Source organism: Vanellus vanellus (genome assembly GCF_965231255.1).
Source record: "Vanellus vanellus genome assembly, chromosome: 6".
Taxonomy (NCBI): Eukaryota; Metazoa; Chordata; class Aves; order Charadriiformes; family Charadriidae; genus Vanellus; species Vanellus vanellus.
The window spans coordinates 41,627,618-41,649,306 of record NC_138911.1 but is presented as its reverse complement, the minus strand read 5'-3'; the positions used below and the strand labels follow the sequence as shown (position 1 = coordinate 41,649,306).

General features: G+C 39.7%; 1 protein-coding gene across 3 annotated transcripts in view; it reads right to left on the bottom strand.

Annotated features, from left to right (window-relative positions):
• NUBPL (NUBP iron-sulfur cluster assembly factor, mitochondrial) overlaps nucleotides 1-20,549 on the bottom strand; it is a 97,796-nt gene extending 77,247 nt beyond the window's left edge. Inside the window, exons 1-4 of one of the 3 annotated variants that reach the window (XM_082484894.1) lie at nucleotides 20,398-20,549; nucleotides 19,198-19,345; nucleotides 14,327-14,361; nucleotides 982-1,072 (exon numbers count right to left, since the gene is read on the bottom strand). In XM_082484894.1, the coding sequence (XP_082341020.1) occupies nucleotides 982-1,072; nucleotides 14,327-14,361; nucleotides 19,198-19,345; nucleotides 20,398-20,523 (400 nt within the window). In that variant the 5' untranslated portion in view covers nucleotides 20,524-20,549. Of the gene's footprint in view, nucleotides 1-981; nucleotides 1,074-14,326; nucleotides 14,362-19,197; nucleotides 19,346-20,397 lie in introns of those variants that run through there. The other 2 variants (XM_082484895.1, XM_082484896.1) reach the window with 2 other exon arrangements.
• Between the last annotated feature and the right edge of the window lie 1,140 nt (nucleotides 20,550-21,689).

Genomic DNA, 21,689 nt, shown 5'->3' with positions numbered 1-21,689 from the left:
GTATGGCCAGTTTGTACTTTCTTCAATAGGATACTAGTACTTTTTAATGTGTAGGCCAGGTGTTATAGTGTGGGACTGGTTTTGTCTGTGGTTACATGTTTTGAATTGTTATAATTACATGCACTTTACCACAGAATGGGCAAAACAAAGCATTAAACAAATCCTATCGCCTCAGTGTCCCTACCACCCTCAAAAAAGCACACTCAAGCACCACATGAACATCACATCAGGATAAAGCCATTCTTTAGTTTCACCCTTGGTTGGTCTGGGTGGAAGTTAAATTTCTGAAAGGTAAACAGACTTGATGCAACCTTTCTACTTCAGGTCTTCCTTATGTCTCTCCAGACTCTCCTACCTGAATTTACTTATCCCCAGACCAGAATCCTTCCTAGCAGAAGGAAAATGAGGAGTTTTGTCTACTGTCTTTACCTTCAGGTAGTGAAGTCACCACCACTGTGTTCCTAAACACACAACTTCAAATAAAAATTAATCAAGTGGCCCAGTGTGTTCAGCTGAAGAAAGAGGGATCAAACACAATAATTTCAATGACATTTTATACAAGCTACTGTAATGATCCTTCTTTTATTTCCTAGATTAGTCTATTTTTTTTCCTAGACTGGTGTTCTTTGGTTTTTAATTTGGACGACTTCTATAGTGGGATCCTGTATAGCAAGTTTCAAACTACTGACAATAACCTCCCTTTCTTAGCTACCCTTTCCAGTGTTTCTAGTAACAATCCATGAAACTCTCAAAGCCTGTGGACCAACATAAAAAAAAAAAAAAAAAAAAGACCCTGACTATGCTCCTAGTTGGTCAAGCTAGCTTTGAAAGCAACCTCATTACTAAAAATACAAAATAAAAAAAACACACTGTATTAATCTTTTATTTGCATCCTTCTGTACCACATCAAGGAAACACCAATGAGTGGCTCATGCTCAACCCTGTACAAAGAAGACAGCAAGAAAAATCATTTCCACTTACTTGGTGTTAATTCTGGGTTTCCTTTTAAGTTCATCATCTTCGGAATTGAAGGTCCATATATGTCTGCATCAAGTAAACCAACTTCTTTTGTCTGTGTAAGGAACAAAAAAAAAAAGTAATATTTGTCAAAATGTCTGTCTTCCTTTATAAATTACTAGTTCAGCAAATTTTCAAAACTGCCCATAGAAATAAAAAGAATAAAAAGATGATCTTGATTTTAGACATAAGTTATCACTGTTTTCTTTCTGTCTAAATTGCAATTGAAGCATGAAACATAACAATGTCTCTACAAGTTGAGCCACACATCTTCACAAAATCCAGATTCTCAATACACAGAATCCTCACTTTCCTATTTTCTTACTTACAAGGTAGACCACAGACTTTAAATTAACAAACATTATAAGCAATGTTGTTTCTACTCCATGTACATTTATGCAGAAATAATGTTTATTTAATATTAACATTTTAATCAAATTTTAGTGTAAAAAAATGTGATGTTTGTAAATATATTAAAATTAATGCAATTTGAATTATAGTAGTGAATGTGAAAAACATAAAAAACATATTTTATCTTCCATTTAAGTGGCCAGAGTAAACTTTTGCAGACATGTTGAAAATACCAAAATGCAAGTCTCTGAAGCCAATTAAGCAGGCATAACATTTTAATCAAATGCATTTACACAAAAGGATGATAAAAAATATGGGTTTATTCAACTACATATGGTACATTAGGCAATAAACTTTAAATAAAAGTTATTTCAACTATGGAGTCTAGACTTAGAAGATTCATTTCTATATGCTTTTTTATAGATATACATACATATTTTGTGAAAATTTAACTATTTTTCCTACAGATGGCAAGACACACTACCAATTACCAAGTTCTGCAAATTAAGTAGTAAAGAGCAAGCCCTTTAAAGTGCTGAACGTCAAGTTTCTCTAATATAAACAGCTAACTGTATTCAACATTTTGCAAAACTGCAAGCAAGTATGTTTAAAGTCTTGTTTGAAAGGTTAAGGCAGCAATGGGAGCTTTCCCAACAATGCCAAATCAGACTTTCACTGTTAGTGTTCCAAAATGTGTGCTTCATTTTTTGGATGAAGCTTTCATGATTTAGTATCATATATTAAGCCATTTTGTTATCACAGTTTTGATGGGGAAGATGGAGAGAAAAATAAAGTCTGAGTGAGAAATATCAAGTTTCTGGTTAGAAGAAGAGTATAATGAGGCTTTTAATGCAAGTGTACAGCATTTCTACCCTTGAACAGGATGGCTAAACAGGAAGTATATTCTGTGGCATCACAATCAGTTTGTTGGTTGGTTGTTTTGGGGGGAGTTTTTTGTTTGTTTGTTTGGGGTTTTTTTAAATGGAAATGCACCTGGATTAACATGCCGGATAGAGGGCCAGGATAGAGTTAATTTTCTTCATAGTAGCAAGAATGTGGCTACCTTTTGGATTTGTGCTGAAAACATTATTGATAACACAGGGATGTTTTAGTTACTGCTGGGTGTTTGCTCAGAGTCGGGGCCTTTTCTGCTCCTCACACCACCCCACCAGCGAGCAGGCTTGGGGGGGCACAAGAAGTTGGGAGGATACACAGTTGGGACAGCTGACCCCAACTGACCAAAGGGATATTCCATACCATGGGACGTCATGCTCAGTATATAAAGCTGGAGAAGAAGGAAGGGGGGGACGTTCAGAGTGATGGTGTTTGTCTTCCCAACCGTTACACGTGATGGAGTCCTGCTTTCTGGGGATAGCTGAATACCTGCCTGCCCATGGGAAGTAGGGAATGAATTCCTTGTTTTGCTCTCCTTGTGTGTGAGGCTTTTGCTTTACTTATTAAACTGTTTTTATCTCAACCCACAAATTTTCTCACTTTTACTCTTCTGATTCTCTCCCCCATCCCACCAGAGGTAGGAGCGGAGTGAGCGAGCAGCTACGTGGTTCTTAGCTGTTGGATGGGGTTAAACCACATCAATTAAAGATCTAGGTATTCAGGCCACTACTTCTAAATAAATCTGAATTTCAATTAAGATAAAGAAACTAACTCATAGAAGCCTATGTACCCGAGACGCAAGACTGACCCTTTTTACTACAACCTATGTAATAATTTGAGTTTGGGGGTTTGTTTTTCTGTGGGGGTTGCTTTCTTTTTTTCTTCTTCTTTTTTTAAGCTGTTGACATTGAAGCCTGAAGACATCCTTAACAGCTGAACAATTTAAAGCATCAAATTTACCTAATATAAGTCAAATACATCTTAAATTTTACAAATAAGATATAAAAAATGCATACCATAAATGATCTACTATGTTTTTAATATTTGCTTCTTTATAACATCTTATGAAAGCTATTACAAGAAAGTTCAGGAGGTACTCTGACAAATTATTCTACTCCTTGCCTACTGTATGAAAGCTGCAATTTCAAAAATATTGAAAAGACCCATTTTTATGCTAGTTTTCAAAGACATCAACAACAGTATTAGAGCTTCTTTGTTCTTGTACAAAATGCGTATTTTAACAGATTAGAAAGATTCATGACTCAGTCCCTTTATCTGTGTCAGCAGCTAATCGAACCCATCAAAACATCATCTAAGGGCTGTGCCACCTAATTCCTTCTCAAATGAAAGTAAATATTTGCAGAAAAATCTGCATAGTGTTTTAAACCTGACTGACATCCTTCCCCTCAACTTTCTGAGGGTTTTCCCCCCCAACAAGGATCGTGACTATCCACTGACTGGCTAACTACAATGATCTTACAACTCACTACAGTTTTGTTTATAGCCTAAAGGGACTGAAGATTTAGGATGATCTAAATTAATTAGACTTCCTTCATGACCTCCTGGGCATAGTCAGACCTTCACCACCACAGGCCACTTATTCCTAGGAGTCAGCAGGAATGTATCTACGAGTGTACCAATTTTCCTGAAATGAACAAAAAATACATGTACACTGGAGAAAGATATCCCTCAATTACCTAGGAGGACTTCGCAAATTCAGCCAGCACTCAAAATTATAAAGCTGATCTTTGTTTCAAGCTACATAGCATGTTTCAAGCATACAATAGATCCAACAGTTTTGCAAAAAAATTTACACACTTATACAAAAGTAAGAAAGATGCCTGTTTCTGAGATACCCTGGCTGCTTTTGTTCATGGATATGGTTCAACAAATGTTTGTCTTCAAACAGAAAAATAATTAACAGATTCTCCAGTTTCTACAACTCATGTTAATGAAAGCACGAGTGTTCCTGTAAGCATGGTGCTTTCTACAGGATTATGGAAGAAAGGGCTTTTGGAAAAATTTTAAATCACTTGCAGAACCTAACTAAAGACAGCCTAAGGTAGGTTTTTACCTAACACGTTGAATTGCTTGGTGAAGGAAAAAATAACTTCGTACTGCTTAAAGGTAGCATCTTATACAGAAAGCATTGGCCCAATAAGCTAAGGTTTTGAGTTTTGCTTCTCCCAACTACCCCTGCATTTGCAGTAAGCATCCCTAGAATACTATTAATAACCCTTTACTCAAGGTTTAATTTATCTTGGAAGAGCATTATGGCAGCTACCAAGGGATCTTTTAAGACAGGCACGACACAGTCCAGATCATCTCTTCCAGGATTTACGATGGTGTAAATCCCCAAGAGATTAAATAATTTGCACACACCTGGATGCTACCACACAAAACTGTTAATCAGAATTACCAACACCAGATATTTCTCATGTTGGGTGAAGTTTAATCCAGATGCATGAGTTAATTAAAAAAAATTAAATTAAATTTTAATAAATTGTGGGTTTACCCATATAACCCACACCTCATATAGATCAGCACATCTTTCAATGTACTGCTGTATTAAGCCAAATCCTAAAAAAAACATGCATAACATCAGACAAGGTGAAAAAGAATATCTGGGCAGAAGGAACAGCTTGCAAGGGATCACAAGCTGGATGAAGAAGGCAACTTAAAAAAAACTAAGAAAAAAAAAAAGCTCTAGGATACCTCTAATGTCCTCTGACATTATTTTCATATGCATACACATCTCATATCGACGTTGAACCCCAGTAATACTAGGGTTATGCAGACAGAAATGCAGCACTCGAAGCACACCCAAGCATGTCAAAGTCCCCCCGCTTCTAAGTGTTTCTCAGAGCACGGCACACACCACTGCTACAGCCACCCTCAGAAGTCTGCAGGAAAAGGATTCAGGTAATACAACTCCACCATCTTCTTAAGGCTGCATTTTCTCCTTATAAAAATATTTCTATCCTGTGCTATTAAACAAACAGTGCTCCATCTCTCCAGCTGGCATAGCAATAACCAACTTCAAAACAGCTGTTCTCAAGTTAACTTTTGTCCTTTTCCTTCCACCTGCCCAGCTGTGGAAGAAAGTTTGAATCAGTCTTCAAGTTTACTACATTTGGAAAATACTTTCTAGAGACCTGTATTTTTTTGTTGCCTTACTGCAAGTTCTGAAAAGCTTAAACTCTCAAGATATAACTGAGAACGTAACGATTCCCATATGATTTAATCATGTTCTTCCACGTCACTGGACATATGGCAAGGTAGTTTGAAAAAATATACTAAAGTAATACTTGCAGAATTACCAACCTCTTCATACAGAGTAAGATCCTTACCAATACCATCAGGCAGAAAGAACACAAAATTAGAAATCAATACATTGTCAGCACATGAAAACACAAAAGCATTCTCTTTGTCTATTCAGCAAAAAGTATACTTGAATGCTCACAGACGTTCACATTTACCTTCTTATCAATACTTTTTAAAGTTCCTCTGCTCTCTAACTAAATGCCCTCCAGCATAGGCTAACTACTGCTAGGAATTACCTTTTCTGCAGTGCTGGTGCCAGCTGCCATGAGCTCGTCCGATCATAGGTGAGCTCAAGACCACAAAAAAAAAAAAAAAAGTTACAGGATAAAGGACTGTGGTAAAGAGTTATAACTCCTCTTCATCTTCTGCTTTTACATCATTGACTACATCATTCTTTTTAATTCACTACCATTAATCTTTTCAATGAGATACTAATTTGCCCAATTAGACCTCTTCTAAAGATTTCTGACAAATATTCAGGATAAGGTACATCTATATAACCACTGCATCTCTTACCCCAGTACAAATACCTTGACATTTTCATTCCAATACACTCCCTACAATAAGAAACGATAACAAGTTTTCACAGTCACCAGGTATAGATTTTATATTTACAAGAAAACCAAATGCTACATCAGTAGATAAAGAAGATATTCTTGCATATATTCCTTAAAGATGAGAATCCTACAGCTTCATTTTGTGCAGTGTACAAATTACAGGCATAGACAACCTCACTAAAAAGATCCTTTCCTTTAATTTCTCTGGCAAGATTCTCAACATAATTAAAGCTCAGTTTAGCCTTTGAACTTGGCCACTGCCTTGTGAGTGACAGAGATTTGCAGGATAGCTGTATTCTGAATTAATGATTTTCAAGCTCTGAACTTAGTTGTAATAAATCCTTTTGGGGAAAGAAATTAAAGTTGTTAAAGGTCATATTAAACACATTCTTTCCATATACTGGCAGAGAGAGGTCTTATAAAAATTCAGTAAATTTTGCCACCTTTGCTTTTCCTTACGCAGATTCAAAATTGCCATCATGTTTGTTCTCTTGGGCAGGCGAGTTTTACTACACATGGTCCTTGTACAGATGACACAGGTCCATGCTAATGACAAAATGATCCATATCTTTCCTCCCGTTAACTATTTTAGCAGACTCTTAAGAGCTGTTTAGTCTCTCCGATACACTTTCTTTATGTACGTCCCCTTTTTTGTCTTTAAGGTAATACTAATCATGAAATCAACTACATTTTCCAGTAATAGTTTTTTCAACCAAATGCAACCAGTTCCATTCATTTATCACAGAGGACCCCTTCAGGTATACTCCCGTGTTCAGTGGAAAATCTGGTGATATTCATTGATTTCTTCCAAGTTGCCCAATGCTTTGTTGAGGAACAAGCCTGATAAAAGACTTCATGCCAACAGAAAAAAAGAAGAAAAAATAAAAAAGAAAAAAAAAGCTCACAAAAAGCTGCTATAAATAGCTATTAATCAACACAGCCTACGTTACTGCTAAACATCCAGAGACTCTTTGACAGCATTCATTTCATTTTTGCTCATCTTTTCTGAGATTTTTTTCCATTCTTGGTAAGGCATACATATCCCCACTAGATGTTAGCAGATGAGATTTTACTTTGAAGTAAACTCTGCAGACCACCAGAATTCCCTGGTGTTTAGCCTGGGAGGGATGGAGGCACAGGTTAATGAGCTGTCATCATTCTATACAGTGAAGGATTCTCTACATAAGAAGCACTTCCAGTATTCGTTGGCTGCAGCCCATTCCAAAGACAGAAATTCCAGCTTTGCTAAGTGAAGGTGACAGTTATTTTTAAAGCTGGTGCTCTTAATCCACTACCGGGACTCTCAATTCACCCTTTTAATATCATTATAGACTTAGAGCTAATCCCAAACTGCAAGTAGCAACACATAGGACAAAAGGGAACTTAAAATCAGGATAGGCTCTGGATTCCTCGTTTGACATACTGACACACTGAATAGCCATCTTTTAATCCCTAATTCTCTAACTCTTTCAGCTGCACACTATTTAAGTGCCTAGCTGTAAATTGGATTTAAGCCACAAAAGTACCACTGCAGTTTTCTTACTCTCTATCCTAGAAATGCAGACTTATTTTAAACACTCACTCTTCTACTCATTTAAAAGCCCTTTTCCTTTATATGAAGATCTAATTTTCTGTCAGCTACAAAACTCTTCTGGCACTTTTTTCCACAACAGCCTACAGTAGCTCCTAGTCAGGTTTCTAAGTAATCAGATACCAGTAATTCAACCTTGTTTGGCCTTCTTGCACATTATGTAAAGAAAAAAGAAAATTTCAATACAGCACCATTTTAAAAATAAATTATCAAATCCAAAACAGAATCCCAAACATTACTACACCTCTAGAAGATGCCTCGCCTCACCGCACATGCACTGCACCTCACCGCACCTCACTCACAGCATGCCAAATTAATATAAACATGCTCCACCTTTCTCATCAGTCTCTCTGACATTTGCACTACGCTTTCAGTGACTTGAAGACTCAGGATGCACGTAAATAATTACATGCAAATACTTTTTTTAAAAAGTAAAAAAAATGTATTTTCCTCAAATTAAGCACATAATCATTTGATTAAATAAAACATTTTAAGTGGCCTATGTTTAAAAGTATTTTTAATTTCACTCACTTTTTTAATTGAAAAGCAGTAAGATTTTTAAAGCTTTATTCTCTCTTTTTCTCATCTGATCTAGGAGCTGAGCTGTCATTGCAAGATAATCCAAATCAATTCTAACTGGCATCTCCAGCTTTATTGACACTTTTTAGCATTAAGGGCAAGCATGAACACCTTATCTATAGCAATTAAAGTCTTCTGATTCTCTCAGCAACAAAGGTAAAGATGCCTAGAAATCAAACCTTAATAACTAAGAAAGCTGCACAGAAGGAGGGCAGAACAGGTCAAAACTCGCCTTCACGCTATAATTATTCAGTAAAGGAGTCCATTATTGTCTAAATTCTTCTAGATTTGTTTGTTCCTCCCACATGGAATTTTTTCCTTACCAGAAGGAAGTGTATACACATTGTGAAGTCATCTATTAATGCAGCAGTCAAATATTATCCTGTAGACAAACAGTTTAATTACAGGAGCCAAATATTTTGGGGGACAAAAAAAAAAAAAAAAAAGCTGGAATGTGAAGAAAATAGGCTGGGTGGCTTTTGAGTAGTCTTAAAATTGCTGTGTGTTGTTTGATTAAATACACATTTTTGAAATAATTAAAACTAATTTTATTATCACAGTCGCGAACTCACATGAGACCTCTGCTCATCATGACATGATTTCTATGCTATAACTTACTACATATTTGTGAGAAACCTCTCACTCGTGCATGCATATAACGGGCAGACAGCCACACGACTTTTCTGCCTGTTTGTTTTTTGGTTTGTTTTTTGTTGTTTTGTTTTGTTTTGTTTTTTTAAGATCTGTCACGTGCGATTCTGACAGTGCGACCGCTGCAGTGAGTGTTTTCTCCGCCCCCCCCCCCCCCCCCCCCCCCGCGGCGCTGTGCTGACGCTACCGGCCCACGCGCCGGCCCTCGCGCCGCCCCCTGCCGGCCGCCGCCGCCGCCCACAACCGCGGAGGAGCGGACCCGCCACAGACGGCGTCGCGCAGCAACGCGCGGGTTTGCCGGGGAAAACACAGGCCACCCCCCGAGACAAAAATCACCCTCGATGTCCTTCTAATTGTGGTCCTGGTCTGCCTGACCCGATCGTAGCATGGTTGAGGTTGGAAGGGACCTTGAAGATCATTGAGTTCCACGCCCCCAGCCATGGGCAGGGACACCTCCCACGAGACCAGGTTACCCAAGGCCACGTCCAGCCTGGCCTTGAACACCTCCAAGGATGGGGCATCCACAGCTTCTCTGGGCAACCTCTTCCAGTGCCTCACTACCCTCGTCGTAAAGAATTCCCTCCTGATGTCGGGCAGAGAGAAACCTTATGAAATTCAACATGGGCAAGTGTAGGGTCCTGCACCTGGGGAGGAATAACCCCATGCACCAGTACAGGTTAAGGGCTGACCTCCTGGAGAGCAGCTCTGTGGAAAGGGACCTGGGAGTCCTGGTGGACAACAGGATGACCATGAGCCAGCAATGTGCCCTGGTGGCCAAGAAGGCCAATGGCATCCTGGGGTGCATCAAAAAGAATGTGGCCAGCAGGTCGAGGGAGGTCATCCTCCCCCTCTACTCTGCCCTGGTCAGGCTGCATCTGAGTATTGTGTCCAGTTCTGGGCTCCCCAGTTCAAGAAGGACAGGGAACTGCTGGAGAGGGTCCAGCAAAGGGCTACAAAGATATTAGGGGATTGGAGCATCTCTCCTATGAGGACAGGCTGAGGGACTTGGGTCTTTTTAGCCTAGAAAAAAGACGATAGAGGGGGGGATCTTATCAATGCTTATAAATGCTTAAAGGGAGGGTGCCAGGAGGATGGGAACAGTCTTTTTTCAGTAGTGTCCAGTGATATGACAAGAAGTAATGGGCACAAACTTGAACATAGGGAGTTCCATCTCAACATGAGGAGGAACTTCTTTACTTTGAGGGTGGCAGAGCACTGGCACAGGCTGCCCAGAGAGGTGGTGGAGTCTCCCACTCTGGAGACATTCAAAACCCGCCTGGACGCTGTCCTGTGCAACCCACTGTAGGTGACCCTGCTCTGGCAGAGGGAGGGGTTGGACTAGATGATCTCCAGAGGTCCCTTCCAACCCTGACCATTCTGTGATTCTGTGATATCTAACCTAAATCTACCCTCTTCCAGTTTAAAAGTTACCCCTCGTTCTACCGCTGCAGTCCCCAATAAAGAGTCCCCCCCATCCTTCCTGTAGGTCCCTCACACAGAGCTATGATAATAGCTAAAACTGACACCTTTAACCACGTGCGCCCACTACTGCGGGCAGAAGCCACTTGCTTATGTCTACATGTTAATTTGTTTCATATGGCTTTACCTCGTGCTCTTCTGGTCCTTCACAACGCAAAACCTATTTCATACTGCAGTGAAAAACGTAAATCTTCCCGGGATGAAAAGGAGAGTGAAAGGAAATCTGACCGGGGAGCTTGTCTCACGGTGACAGCACAAGCGCGCAGCCTCCCAACTGGATTTGTGCCATCCTTAGTCATGCACAGCTGGTGTTTGCTCACTAAAATACTCTGTTCATAAACAAGCAATCTCTATCCTATTATTGCTGCCATCTATTAATTCAACTTGTTTCTACTATAATAAATCGTCTCTGGCCAGGCAGCTTTCATAAATAGTCATTCTAGTCTGAATATGAATCGTCCTGGCACAAAACCCAAAAATTCTTACCAAGTGCTCCTAGGAGAGCACAACTGACTGCTGGTACATCAAAAGAATGAAAACAATCAGCTGTCAAACTAAGCAAGCAATTAAAAATAGCACACAAGGGTAAAACTTTATATCTTAACACAAAAAGAACACTGTATAGATTTATAGGTCTTGGTACAGGCGCAAGAGCTTATATAATTCTCTAACTAATCCATCTACAACAGGTAACCCCGGGTACCAAAAGCCTAATATTCTAGAGAGGGATAAGAGGCTGCCCTGCTTGTTTCCCTGGCTTTGCATCAAAAAAAAAAAAAAAAAAAAAAAAACCTCAAAAAAACCCAACCCTACTTTGTCTTGGACATGGTATCTAGGCATCTAAATGAAATCCTGTCTTGAATTATTTACTCTGTAACCATGAGGTAAAAATATGCCAAACAGACTGAGCACCAGCATGCACAACTTGAACTCCTGAATTCTAATCCCAACTCTGCCAACAGCACTGTGCGCCAATGACAACTTCCAAGGCTCTGCTGATGCCTGAATGCTTCAGACCATCACTATAATAACCAAAAAAGCTTCCATATTAAACAAAAAAAAAAAATCAAATCTATCTATAGAAACAGTGGTTTTGGTTTTTAACTATAGAAAGTAGATTTCTAAGAGAAGATGGAAGGAAGCTTTTTTTTATGAAGAGGACAAAGAATTCCTTTATGCTTTGACTGTTAATCTTCACTATCAAACAACAGTAAGATGTCACAGCTGTTACTGAAAGCAGCAAGAATCTACTCTAATCCGATCTCCTCTGAAAGCATCTTCCACAGCTCTCCCTCACCAGAAAACAGTTGTTCTCAACAGTCTATGACCTGTATAATCTTAGAAAAAAAAAACACTTCAAAGATCAGAAGACAACATTATTTTTGAAGTAATTTAGCTCCAGTATACTACTTGCTTTGAAAATCTAGTTACAAACATTGAACTTGTAACAGAACCAGACTGTATCCAACGAAGAAAGCACAGACCTTTATTGTCCTGGTGACCTATCTTTCTTCAGGAGTCCTTTCTTTCCTCCTTAAACAGTACATCAAGTCCAAGCATCAGTTTCTATAAATCTGTGTTTTGCTTATAAGAGACATAAGGACTGTAATGAAGTTGCAGGAGGCAGTTGAAGCTATGATCTACTAACAGAATCATTACTGCTTCCTCAGAGAGTGATGAACTTACAGTAGCAATGAACAGAAGGGAAACCACGGGAAGGTGATGCACAATCAGTAGTTATTAAAAGTAAAACGAAGAGGTCCATTGCTGCATATGCGAAGTCAAAGAAATTCACGATAAACTTCAGCAGGAGGCACCAATGGACTCTGGGAAACTACCTCCGTATTTCTTTCACTGTAACAAAACTGAACATTGTATCAATCCTTACATCAGAACACTGGACAATCCCAGCCTGGATCAAGGTCCCAGAGATATTAATTTCATAACCTTGACTCACAAAACTAGTGAACTGAAATCAATGGGAGCATACAAATGAATACACCCGCAAATTCAAGTCCAAAAGTTAAACATAAACATGATGTATGCCATCATTATCTTAAAAAAGAAAATATTACATTAATGCATGAACAAACAAGATAGAGTTTATTCAATCCACCTTAATTTCATATTTTCTAACCTGTAACTACATCAATGCACAATTTCACCATGGCGGCAGCTTGTTAAACTGTGACCATCAGTTCATGTAAGTCACAGCTATTTCACCAATTTCAGCTGCTCTTCATTAACATCCACCGGGGTCTGGCCTCCAATTTTACACCGCCACATAATCACGACATCAGAAATGACTAGCACATTCTGTGTTTACTTAACTTTCTTGGCTCATTTTCATTTGAAATTATTTCTCACATCCCCAATTTTCCAAATAACCCCAACAACAATCTCTTCAATCATTCTAGACTACGGTCTCTCTTATTTGTGTGCTTTACAAGTGTTTTAATGGGCTACTGAAGTGGTGTATCACATTATTAAGTTTAAAGCCAGATGTTTAACTCCTAACAAAGGGCGTAATCCCAAAATTTGTGCATGTCAGAATTACTAAAAGATGCTTTATCTAAATATAAATTTAAACAATGCACAAGACTGCATGTTTGAAAAATATAAGGCACAATCCTAAAAACACTTACGCTGGTACAGAAAGTTATATGCAATTAGTTGACATGGTTCCCATGGAGCTACTCAATGACCATGCCACAACACAGATCGCATTGCAGGATCACATTCGTTTTGTAAAAGTATTACAGCAAATGCCATGTTTTAGAAGTTAATTAGAAGGAACCATTCAAGCAGTTTTGCTTTTCAAGATGACAGATTTTTCTCTGAAATCAAATTACTCCAGCAGCCTATTTAAAATACAGAATTAAAAACTGTGAAATATCAAGATCAGATGCCATTACAAACAGTACATTTTTCATATAACAGCTTTAAACACTCCCTTCTTATTCAAGTATGACCGAGTTTATGGTAATTTTTTCAATCTTTTACAAAATTCCTACAGGAAGTGTGCAGACTGTATGTAAATCTCCCTCCTTCTACCTGTTCTCTTTTACTCATCTTTTACAACAAGATGTTACATTTACCAGATTAAAGTACTTGAGGATACTTTGTATTTAATTAATGCTTGATGAGTACAAAACCTGCACTCTACACCCTTACATAGGAAGTGAAGCTTGCTTCTGAGTTTACCTCTGTGGCAATAAACGTGCACAATGGAACTATTCCCAGTTTATAGCAGCAGGTGGACATAAAGACCTGGGGTTTTTACACTTGAATGGTTCCCACAGTCTATTTATAGACCAAGTAACAGTTTGAGCAATACCAAACTGGGCAATGATATCTTGTCACTCAAAAAACGGATTTCCAAGCTTTAAGGAAGATACGATAGGGAAGCTCCTTTCTTTCCTCAGCTGTTTATATATAAAGTATTTTTAGACATTAATTTCTCCAGAAAAAGAAATATTCAGAGCTATAAAAAAATGTTTTGGACACCATCCAGCACTTACTCATATTTTTTCCAAGTCGGTGCTCTGAAGTGATAGAATTTAACTATTTATTACATGTCTACAATCTGCACAAACATCCTCTACTATGTCTACACATCCTTGCAGAATTGCAGGTGAACTCAGAGACACACAAGGGAAAGGACGCAGCCGAACCCAGATGAAAGCTACTAAGTCACTCATGGTACTGATAAAATATAAACAAATTAATATAAACTCAAAAGTCCATGAAAAACAAATAAAGAAATTAACTGTCAGAATAAATACTTAGATTTAACGTATATGACTGCCCCTAGCAGTAACCATTTAATTTATGACTCACACACTTGTTACACATTAAGGCTGATAATTAGATGTTCACCTACCGAATCATTTGCTGCTAGGGCAAGGGCTACATTTACTGCAAGACAGAGGAAGAAAAAAAAAAGATTAAGTGCAAGAAAACTTAATTTCTAAATATTGAGAATGTTATCATTTCTAACAAGATAAAACATAATATAAATACATCACACGTAGTAATTACATTCATCATCTTGGTTCTTAGCTTCTTGCACCTCTAGAGTATTACCAGTTTAAGTGGCGGCAGCAGCACCCACGTTTTAGTCCATGTTTGCTAACAGGCTACCAAATTCAATCTAATCTGCAAAAACTTGCAAGCTTTAAGTTTCTAGAGGACACTATAAAACAAAAATACAATCTAGGTATTCTGCCAAAGGATAACATTAAGAAGAAAATTTTGGCGTACCCACTTGACTTTTGAAAACTGGACACTGTACTACAAAACTAAAATAACCCTACCATAGGTAACGTTCACCACAGTTTCTAGTGAACTTTATTAAAACTAGAGATTAGGTAAGTATTGACCTATGCTTTTAAAGTACAGTGACCAGAAAGATGCTCATACCCCTTTTTTGGATTTCTTGTGATACATTAAACGTGGATATTTTCTGAAAGAAGGTGCAACGCATGCTTTTCGCTTGATTTTTATGTCAGAAAACAAAGTCTCATCCACCCTGAAACAACTAAAGAAACAGAAAACCAGGATGAAGACATTAAAAAGACTGTAGGTTTGTTTACAAATTTTACACTTCCATCAACAAAAAAGCACACTCAAGAAATGGTATCTTTTAATGGCTCACCAGCTTCAATTATGTTGGAAGACCTCCTAGAAGCTTCACTATAACCAAATAGGAATTGTTATAATCCAAGCAGTAACACGTTTTAAAAAAAAAAATAAATAAACAAAAACAAACACACACAAGTCTTTCTTGGGTAACATCTTTTGGTTTCTTTACACATTGCTGTATCTCAGCCCACAGAGCCTTTTAAGAAAGATAAGCTGAGGTCAAGCCTGTTCTACTGGAAGAGTATGAAGGTACTGAGAACAAGCTTGGGAGCCAGATTCCCAACTTAAATAATTTAGTATTGAGAAAGATAAGTTCCATTAAACAAAATGATGAGAACAAAGAAAATTGTGCAGCTGTCCCTAAGAAGCACACAGTCTCTGTTTACTCCTAAGATGATAAAGCATATTTTATTCTTCAGTTTTCTATTTAAACAGATGCTTGATTAACCTTTGCTTGAATCAAATTCCAAATTCATCCTCTGAAACTTGGAGACCAATCTACAAATCACAGATAAGGAGAAAAAACAAGCAAACCAATGATAAATAAAAAAGAAAAATATAAAATCAACTGCAGCTCATGTTTGAAGAGGCACAAAGGAAGCAGCAAGTTACTCCACACACAATCTTAAAACCACTTTATACATCTGCCTTCTTCCTATACAATTATTATGTGTGAAAATTAAAATATGACCCACAATGCTTCTTCAATAAAGGATATTTGACTATTGAAGGGAAAAAAGGGAGACAATGAGAATAATATAGCAGGAAAACCTGAGGTTTTTAGCTGTATATCTAGCTGGGCACCTCATGTTCTCTGCTGAATCCCAATCCTGCACTCCTTTGTGTTTGTATTACCATTAGTTCCAAGAGGGCGTAGAGATGCAGCATAGGACCTAACCTGACCTTAAACATGCTCCTATAACCAGAAGTGCAGGGGAGCAGGGCAGACACATTCCAAATGTTCAATACAACTTTTTTTTTTTTTTTTAAATTACATTTTAAAACTTCACAGCAGGCTCTAAGAAGAGTCATGGTGGTATCTCCGCCTATGCTAAACCAGCCAACCGGTATCAAGAATGATGCACCGGGAGATCCAAGTTAGTCTTCCTGAAATCAGTACAAGTCTGGGAAGGTTTATTAGTTGAGATTTTGTAACTTCCAAATCTGAACTGGCCCTAGGTATAGCATCATCAAATTCTCAGAACACTGAGCTAACAATACCAATAAAACTTCTTGGCCCAAGTTCAGGTACATACAGAGTTAGCTGAGTGTGTCTACATCACCAGTAAAATACCTACAGATAACTAAGATGAACTCTCTCCGAAAGATAACTTTCAATACTTACGTGCCAATGCAAGTGCCATTTAGAAATAGAATAACCTATTTATGACTATTAATCAGAATATTTTAACACGTAAAGAAGGCCCAGAATCAAAAAACATTACATTGATCCTGGAAAAGAACCACGAACAAACACTATTATTGTTTTTGCCAAAGCCCTGACCTGTGTCAAAGTTGGTCAGGTGAATAGATGGATTTTGGTCTCTACCTTGAAAGGGTGAGTTTCAATAAAAGTACATCCTACATGCAGAATAAAAGCATGCAAGAGAAAAAAAATTAAACCACAGTTAATATGACTAAGATAATGTCAACCTATGGTCAAATGTATCAGCTGAAGAATAATGAAAAATTTCAGCCTGTTACTCTTTGCTAAAAATGTGTGAAGGCCAAGGTAGTATCAGTAGCTTTATTTTCCTTAAACTGCAGGATTAACAAAATGGCAGCAAGAACACCAGCCATTAATTTTATTCCACCTCCACAGCTGAAACAATAAGAGTTTCAATAAATTTGAAACTTCTCTTCTTTCAAGACCATACTTTGAACTCTTCTCAAGCCAGGATCAGTTTTCTACAATACTCTCACCTTCAGGGTAATGCAAAAGAGGGGACAGAAGAGACTAAAAAATAAAAAATAAAAACTTTGGCCAGATGGAGTAAATACAGCAGAATGCTGGTAAAAGACAGAAACTTGACAGGAAAGAAAGAGGAAACAAACAAACCAACCAACGCACACTAGGCAAACAAAAACAACAACAAAGAAACAAAACAGTTAAACATGCATTGAAAAAAATTTTCTTATAACACAATTTCTTCTTTTAATAATTGACTACATTGATTTCAGAAGACCAAAAGGTGCTAGAAGCAACAGAGAATACAATATGAAAGCTATATGCAACAACAACAAAAAAAAAGTTACTCAACAGGCTAAGGAATGGCCCTGACAAACTTGACCAGAATGCATATCCACTTGTCCTGAAATGGAGATCCGGAGCACTTGAAACATAAACACACTGGAGGAAAGAATATGAAGAGCCTTGACAGCTCTTCAGAGAGATATAGACAATAAGACTGATGATATTTTCTGTGGTGCTTCAGGAATTAGAGGTGCATACTATCCACCTTCCTTTTCAACTCCTGCTCCTAAAATGAGTCAGTGGAGTTGTCACCAAACATGTCCCCACAAACCTCCATTACAAAGATCATCATTTTAAGTACATAATTCAGCAATGATGCTACACTATTTTTGTTCATGCAAGTTATCTCATCTTCAATTGTTCATCTGAACCATTAAATTTATTGTCACTTTAATAACAATAATCTAGATTCCTGTTTCTTCTCAGTTTTATAAATGAATACATTCATTAACAAAAGGCTGTCCAATACAGCAACATTTGAATGGCTCGTTTACATTTCAGCTCTATTATTTAATGCTTGTTGAACCCTGATTCTTTATTTCTAAATGCATGGGTGTGAACTCCCAGCTCCAAGTATTATTTTTACATGTCATACTTTATGTACAAATTACATACAGGTATGTACAAATTACATACAGACACCAGTTAGTGGAACTTAAATTAGCACATCTGTTTGCAAATATGAGGAGGATAATCTGAATTTACTGCTCAAATTATGTTCATTTTGTAAATTGTTGATTTACAAACAGATATTTAGTATTTTCCGTAACCTGAAACAACCAGCCTATGAATTATAACCATCAACGAAAAGGTACATCATTAAGAAATGCAAGTGTTGATTTTTTTGCACGTCTTTGTACAGGGATGTGTATCCTATGTATATGATAGTATGTAAGTGTATCCTATAGAAAATACTTTGCTTTTTTTTTTTTTAGTACACTTACTCTTACTACAGATATCATGTTTGTCTGTTCTAGTATTTATTAGATACTCAGTCCTTTTCAAGCACGGCTGAGATACAAACCACAAAATGAGAAATTAAGAGCTACATCAATCTGTTATTCACAGCAAATGGAGATGAACAGTAGACAACATTGAACTCAAGTATGACTCTTTTCCAATCCAGATGCTAAGGAAGAGATCTTTAAAAACAATTTTCTAACACTTTACAGAGATCTTTTCAAAGAGGTTTACCTTCAGTGTCATCTTTGTTTAAGTTCAAGCAAATTACTGCAGTACTGGTAACCTATGTACTATCTTGTTCTACCACCTAGGAACTGCACAGTTAGAGACAAATTAATTCAAAACATAATGGAGGGGCTGAAAGATGAGTCCAAGGTGCTTCACAAGGCTCTGATCAATTTGAGTGGTTTATAAATACTGTTTTTTTGTTTATGAAATGAGCATACAAGTAGTTGAGAAAATTGGACAGAGATCTGATTTTGAAACCTTCTAAATATTAGTATACCCTACAGAGCACAAGACTACGGCGACATAGTACAGAACAACACTGTACAGGCATACCTACACTGCTAGGGAAGGAGGAACACTATCGCTGTACCGGCCTATCACCCCCTCTACCTCAGTTTACATTGCCTCTTAAGAAAGCAGACTGTCCCAGGACAGTATTGCATTATTATGAAGATATTATTTCAAAGCTGTCTGCTCAATTTGCACCTCATTTAAAGCCAAGATCTCTGTACCCAACGTAGATTTTCAATGGCTGCAATGGGACTTGACAGAGGTGAAGGGCTGCGCTAGCGGGACTCAACGCAATGACACAAGAGCCTAAATATTCCTTACAAAGTACTACAAAATGTGCAAAGTAAAGAATAAGAGAAAAAAAAAAATCTTACCTGCTGTTGTTGATTTTCCAACTCCCCCCTTTCCAGAAGCCAAGACCACCACCTGCTTAACTCCTTCTATGGCCTTCTGTTTCGGCAGCCCACGTGCCAGGATCCGGGCACGCTTGTCCCGTAGAGCCTCATTCCTGGAGCTTGAGGACTAACAAAACCAGAAAGGAAGCGAATGCGTATGCACCAACCCACAGCGTTTGCAGAAAAAGCTGACAGGGAAGACCCCACCTGCGCACTGAGAAATTTTCACTACTGGTCAAAAAAAGAAAAAAAAAAAAAAAAAAAACCACAAAACCAACCCATTTTGCAGGTAGGCTCTCCCAAAGGGAGCCTGCTCCGCCGGTGGGCAGGAACGGGGCCTGCTTAGATGATAACCCCAGTACGCTTTTTTGTTTAGACACACGGTTAAATACAATCGATCTTAACACTTAGAAGAAAAAAAAAGACTGAGGGCTTGCGTTAAAATAAACCAAACCACTACTTTAAAAAGTTGGAAGCTTTAAAAAAAAAAACCAAAAACAACAACAACAAAAAAAAAAAAAAAAAAAACACACCACAGGCTAGATCCAGCGCTGTTTTATGTTTCAGCTGCTTCCAGCACCAGAGCAAACACACCGCAGGGCACAAGCGGCCGAACCCCTGGTGCTGAGGCGCCTTTCCCGGGGGCCGCCCCCGCTCGGGGCCGTGCCAGAGGAGGCCGCGCAACCGCCGTTTCCCTGGTTCGAGTCCCTTCTGTCAGAACCAGAGGTACCCGACGGCTGTTCTGCACCCTGCGGGCCCTCCGCAGCACGACGGACAGACAGATGGACGGACAGACTACCAGACAGGAGCCTGCGTCTCCACAGGCAGCGTCCCACCTACTGCCCGGTGGCCCAATTTTAGCACCGCAGGCGGTGCGAGCGACCGCTCGCTGCCTCCGCAGAACTGACTCGGCTCCAGGCAAAAACCGCGCAGAGACTCATCTGCCCCCGCAGGGTCCGGCCGCTGCCCCACACCACCCCGCGCCACTGACGCCCTGCAGCCACCCCAGCCCCTCACCGCAGACCCGCTGCAGAGCCACAGACAGGCCCGGGCCACGGCGGCTCTCCCGCCAAACACACAACCAGCCAGCCCGGCCCTCGGCGGCGGGCGCGGCCGTCCCGCTCCCCTCCCGCCCCGGGGCGGACCCGGCGCACGGCGGAGAGCTCACACTTCACTCACCGCGGAGTCGGAAAAAGCAGCGGAGAGCCCCCGCCCGGTGTGATGCCGCAGCGCCGTCACGGCCCTCCCGCCGCCAACGGAGAGGCGGGCGGCTCGCAGCGCCCAACGCCAGGCGAGAGCCCCCATGCCCGCCGCTGCCGCTGCCTCTCCCCGCCCCGGGCGCGCTGAGATGGCGCTGTCTTGCTGCGCCTCGGCCCGCCCCCTGCGCCGGGCCGGGCCGGGCTGGGCCTCCACTTGCTGGGCCGGGCCTTCCCTTGCTGGGCCGGTGCTCAGGCCCCTGCGCAGCCCGGGAGGCCTGGAGCCCCGACGGCGGGGCAAGGGCAGCGCGGGCCCAGCAGGTCCCGGGGAAAGAGGAGAGCTTGCTGGAGATGCAGGACTTTGCGCTGAGAGAAGCGCTGCTGCTCCGGACCTTATGGGAACAGACCGAGGCTTTCCTGGATAAAGCGCCGAGCGGTGGCACCGTGAAGCAGCAGCACAAAGAAAGCAGGTCCTGGCCGCAGTCTGTAAGAAAGCTGGGCCCAAGGGGTAAACACTGGGTGACCGTACGGGTTATAAATTGGTTTGGGGTCATTCCTTACGCTGTGGTACCTGTCCCCGCTGAGTCTTGGTCTGATGTTCCCCGTGGCGCGCGTTCAGGTTGTCGGTGCCTTCAGGATTCCCGTCTTGGCCCACAAAGTGGTGGGCCGAGAGGTTGGGCCCTCCTTGGTTTGTGTCTTCGGCAAATATAATAAATATATTCCATTTCATCATTTGGATCATCAGTTAAAAAAAAAAACAGAGACCTGTAGCCAGGACAGATGCCACCTGTTTGTTTATTTTTAATAATACTAACACTGAAGCACTGATAATTGTTCCGGTTATAGTTTTGGTTTTCAAACCAGTATACACCTGCTCCATAGAGGTTCCATGAAAACCACATTTTTGTTCCTTATGTCGTGTGAGATTTGTTTAAAACTTTAAGATACACATCGTCTACCGCTTGTGTCCCACCGACAAGGCTTGTAACCACATTGTGGAAAGAAATTAGATCAGTTTGACATGATTTGCTCTTGACAATTCTATGAATAGTCCTTAATCATCTAAGCAGTATTACAGAAGTAATTCAGATCTTGGCAGTTTCAGGCCATTAGTTTTCAAAGATAAAATACAGTGTAGATAGTGTCCTTTGTTGGTATCTGTTGTAGAACATAATGGATCAGAGGATTTTACATCAGTTTAAAATGTTATTATAGTAAACATTTCCTCTTTTTCACATTAAGCAGAATTTTCACCACTATTATTTTTTGACATAT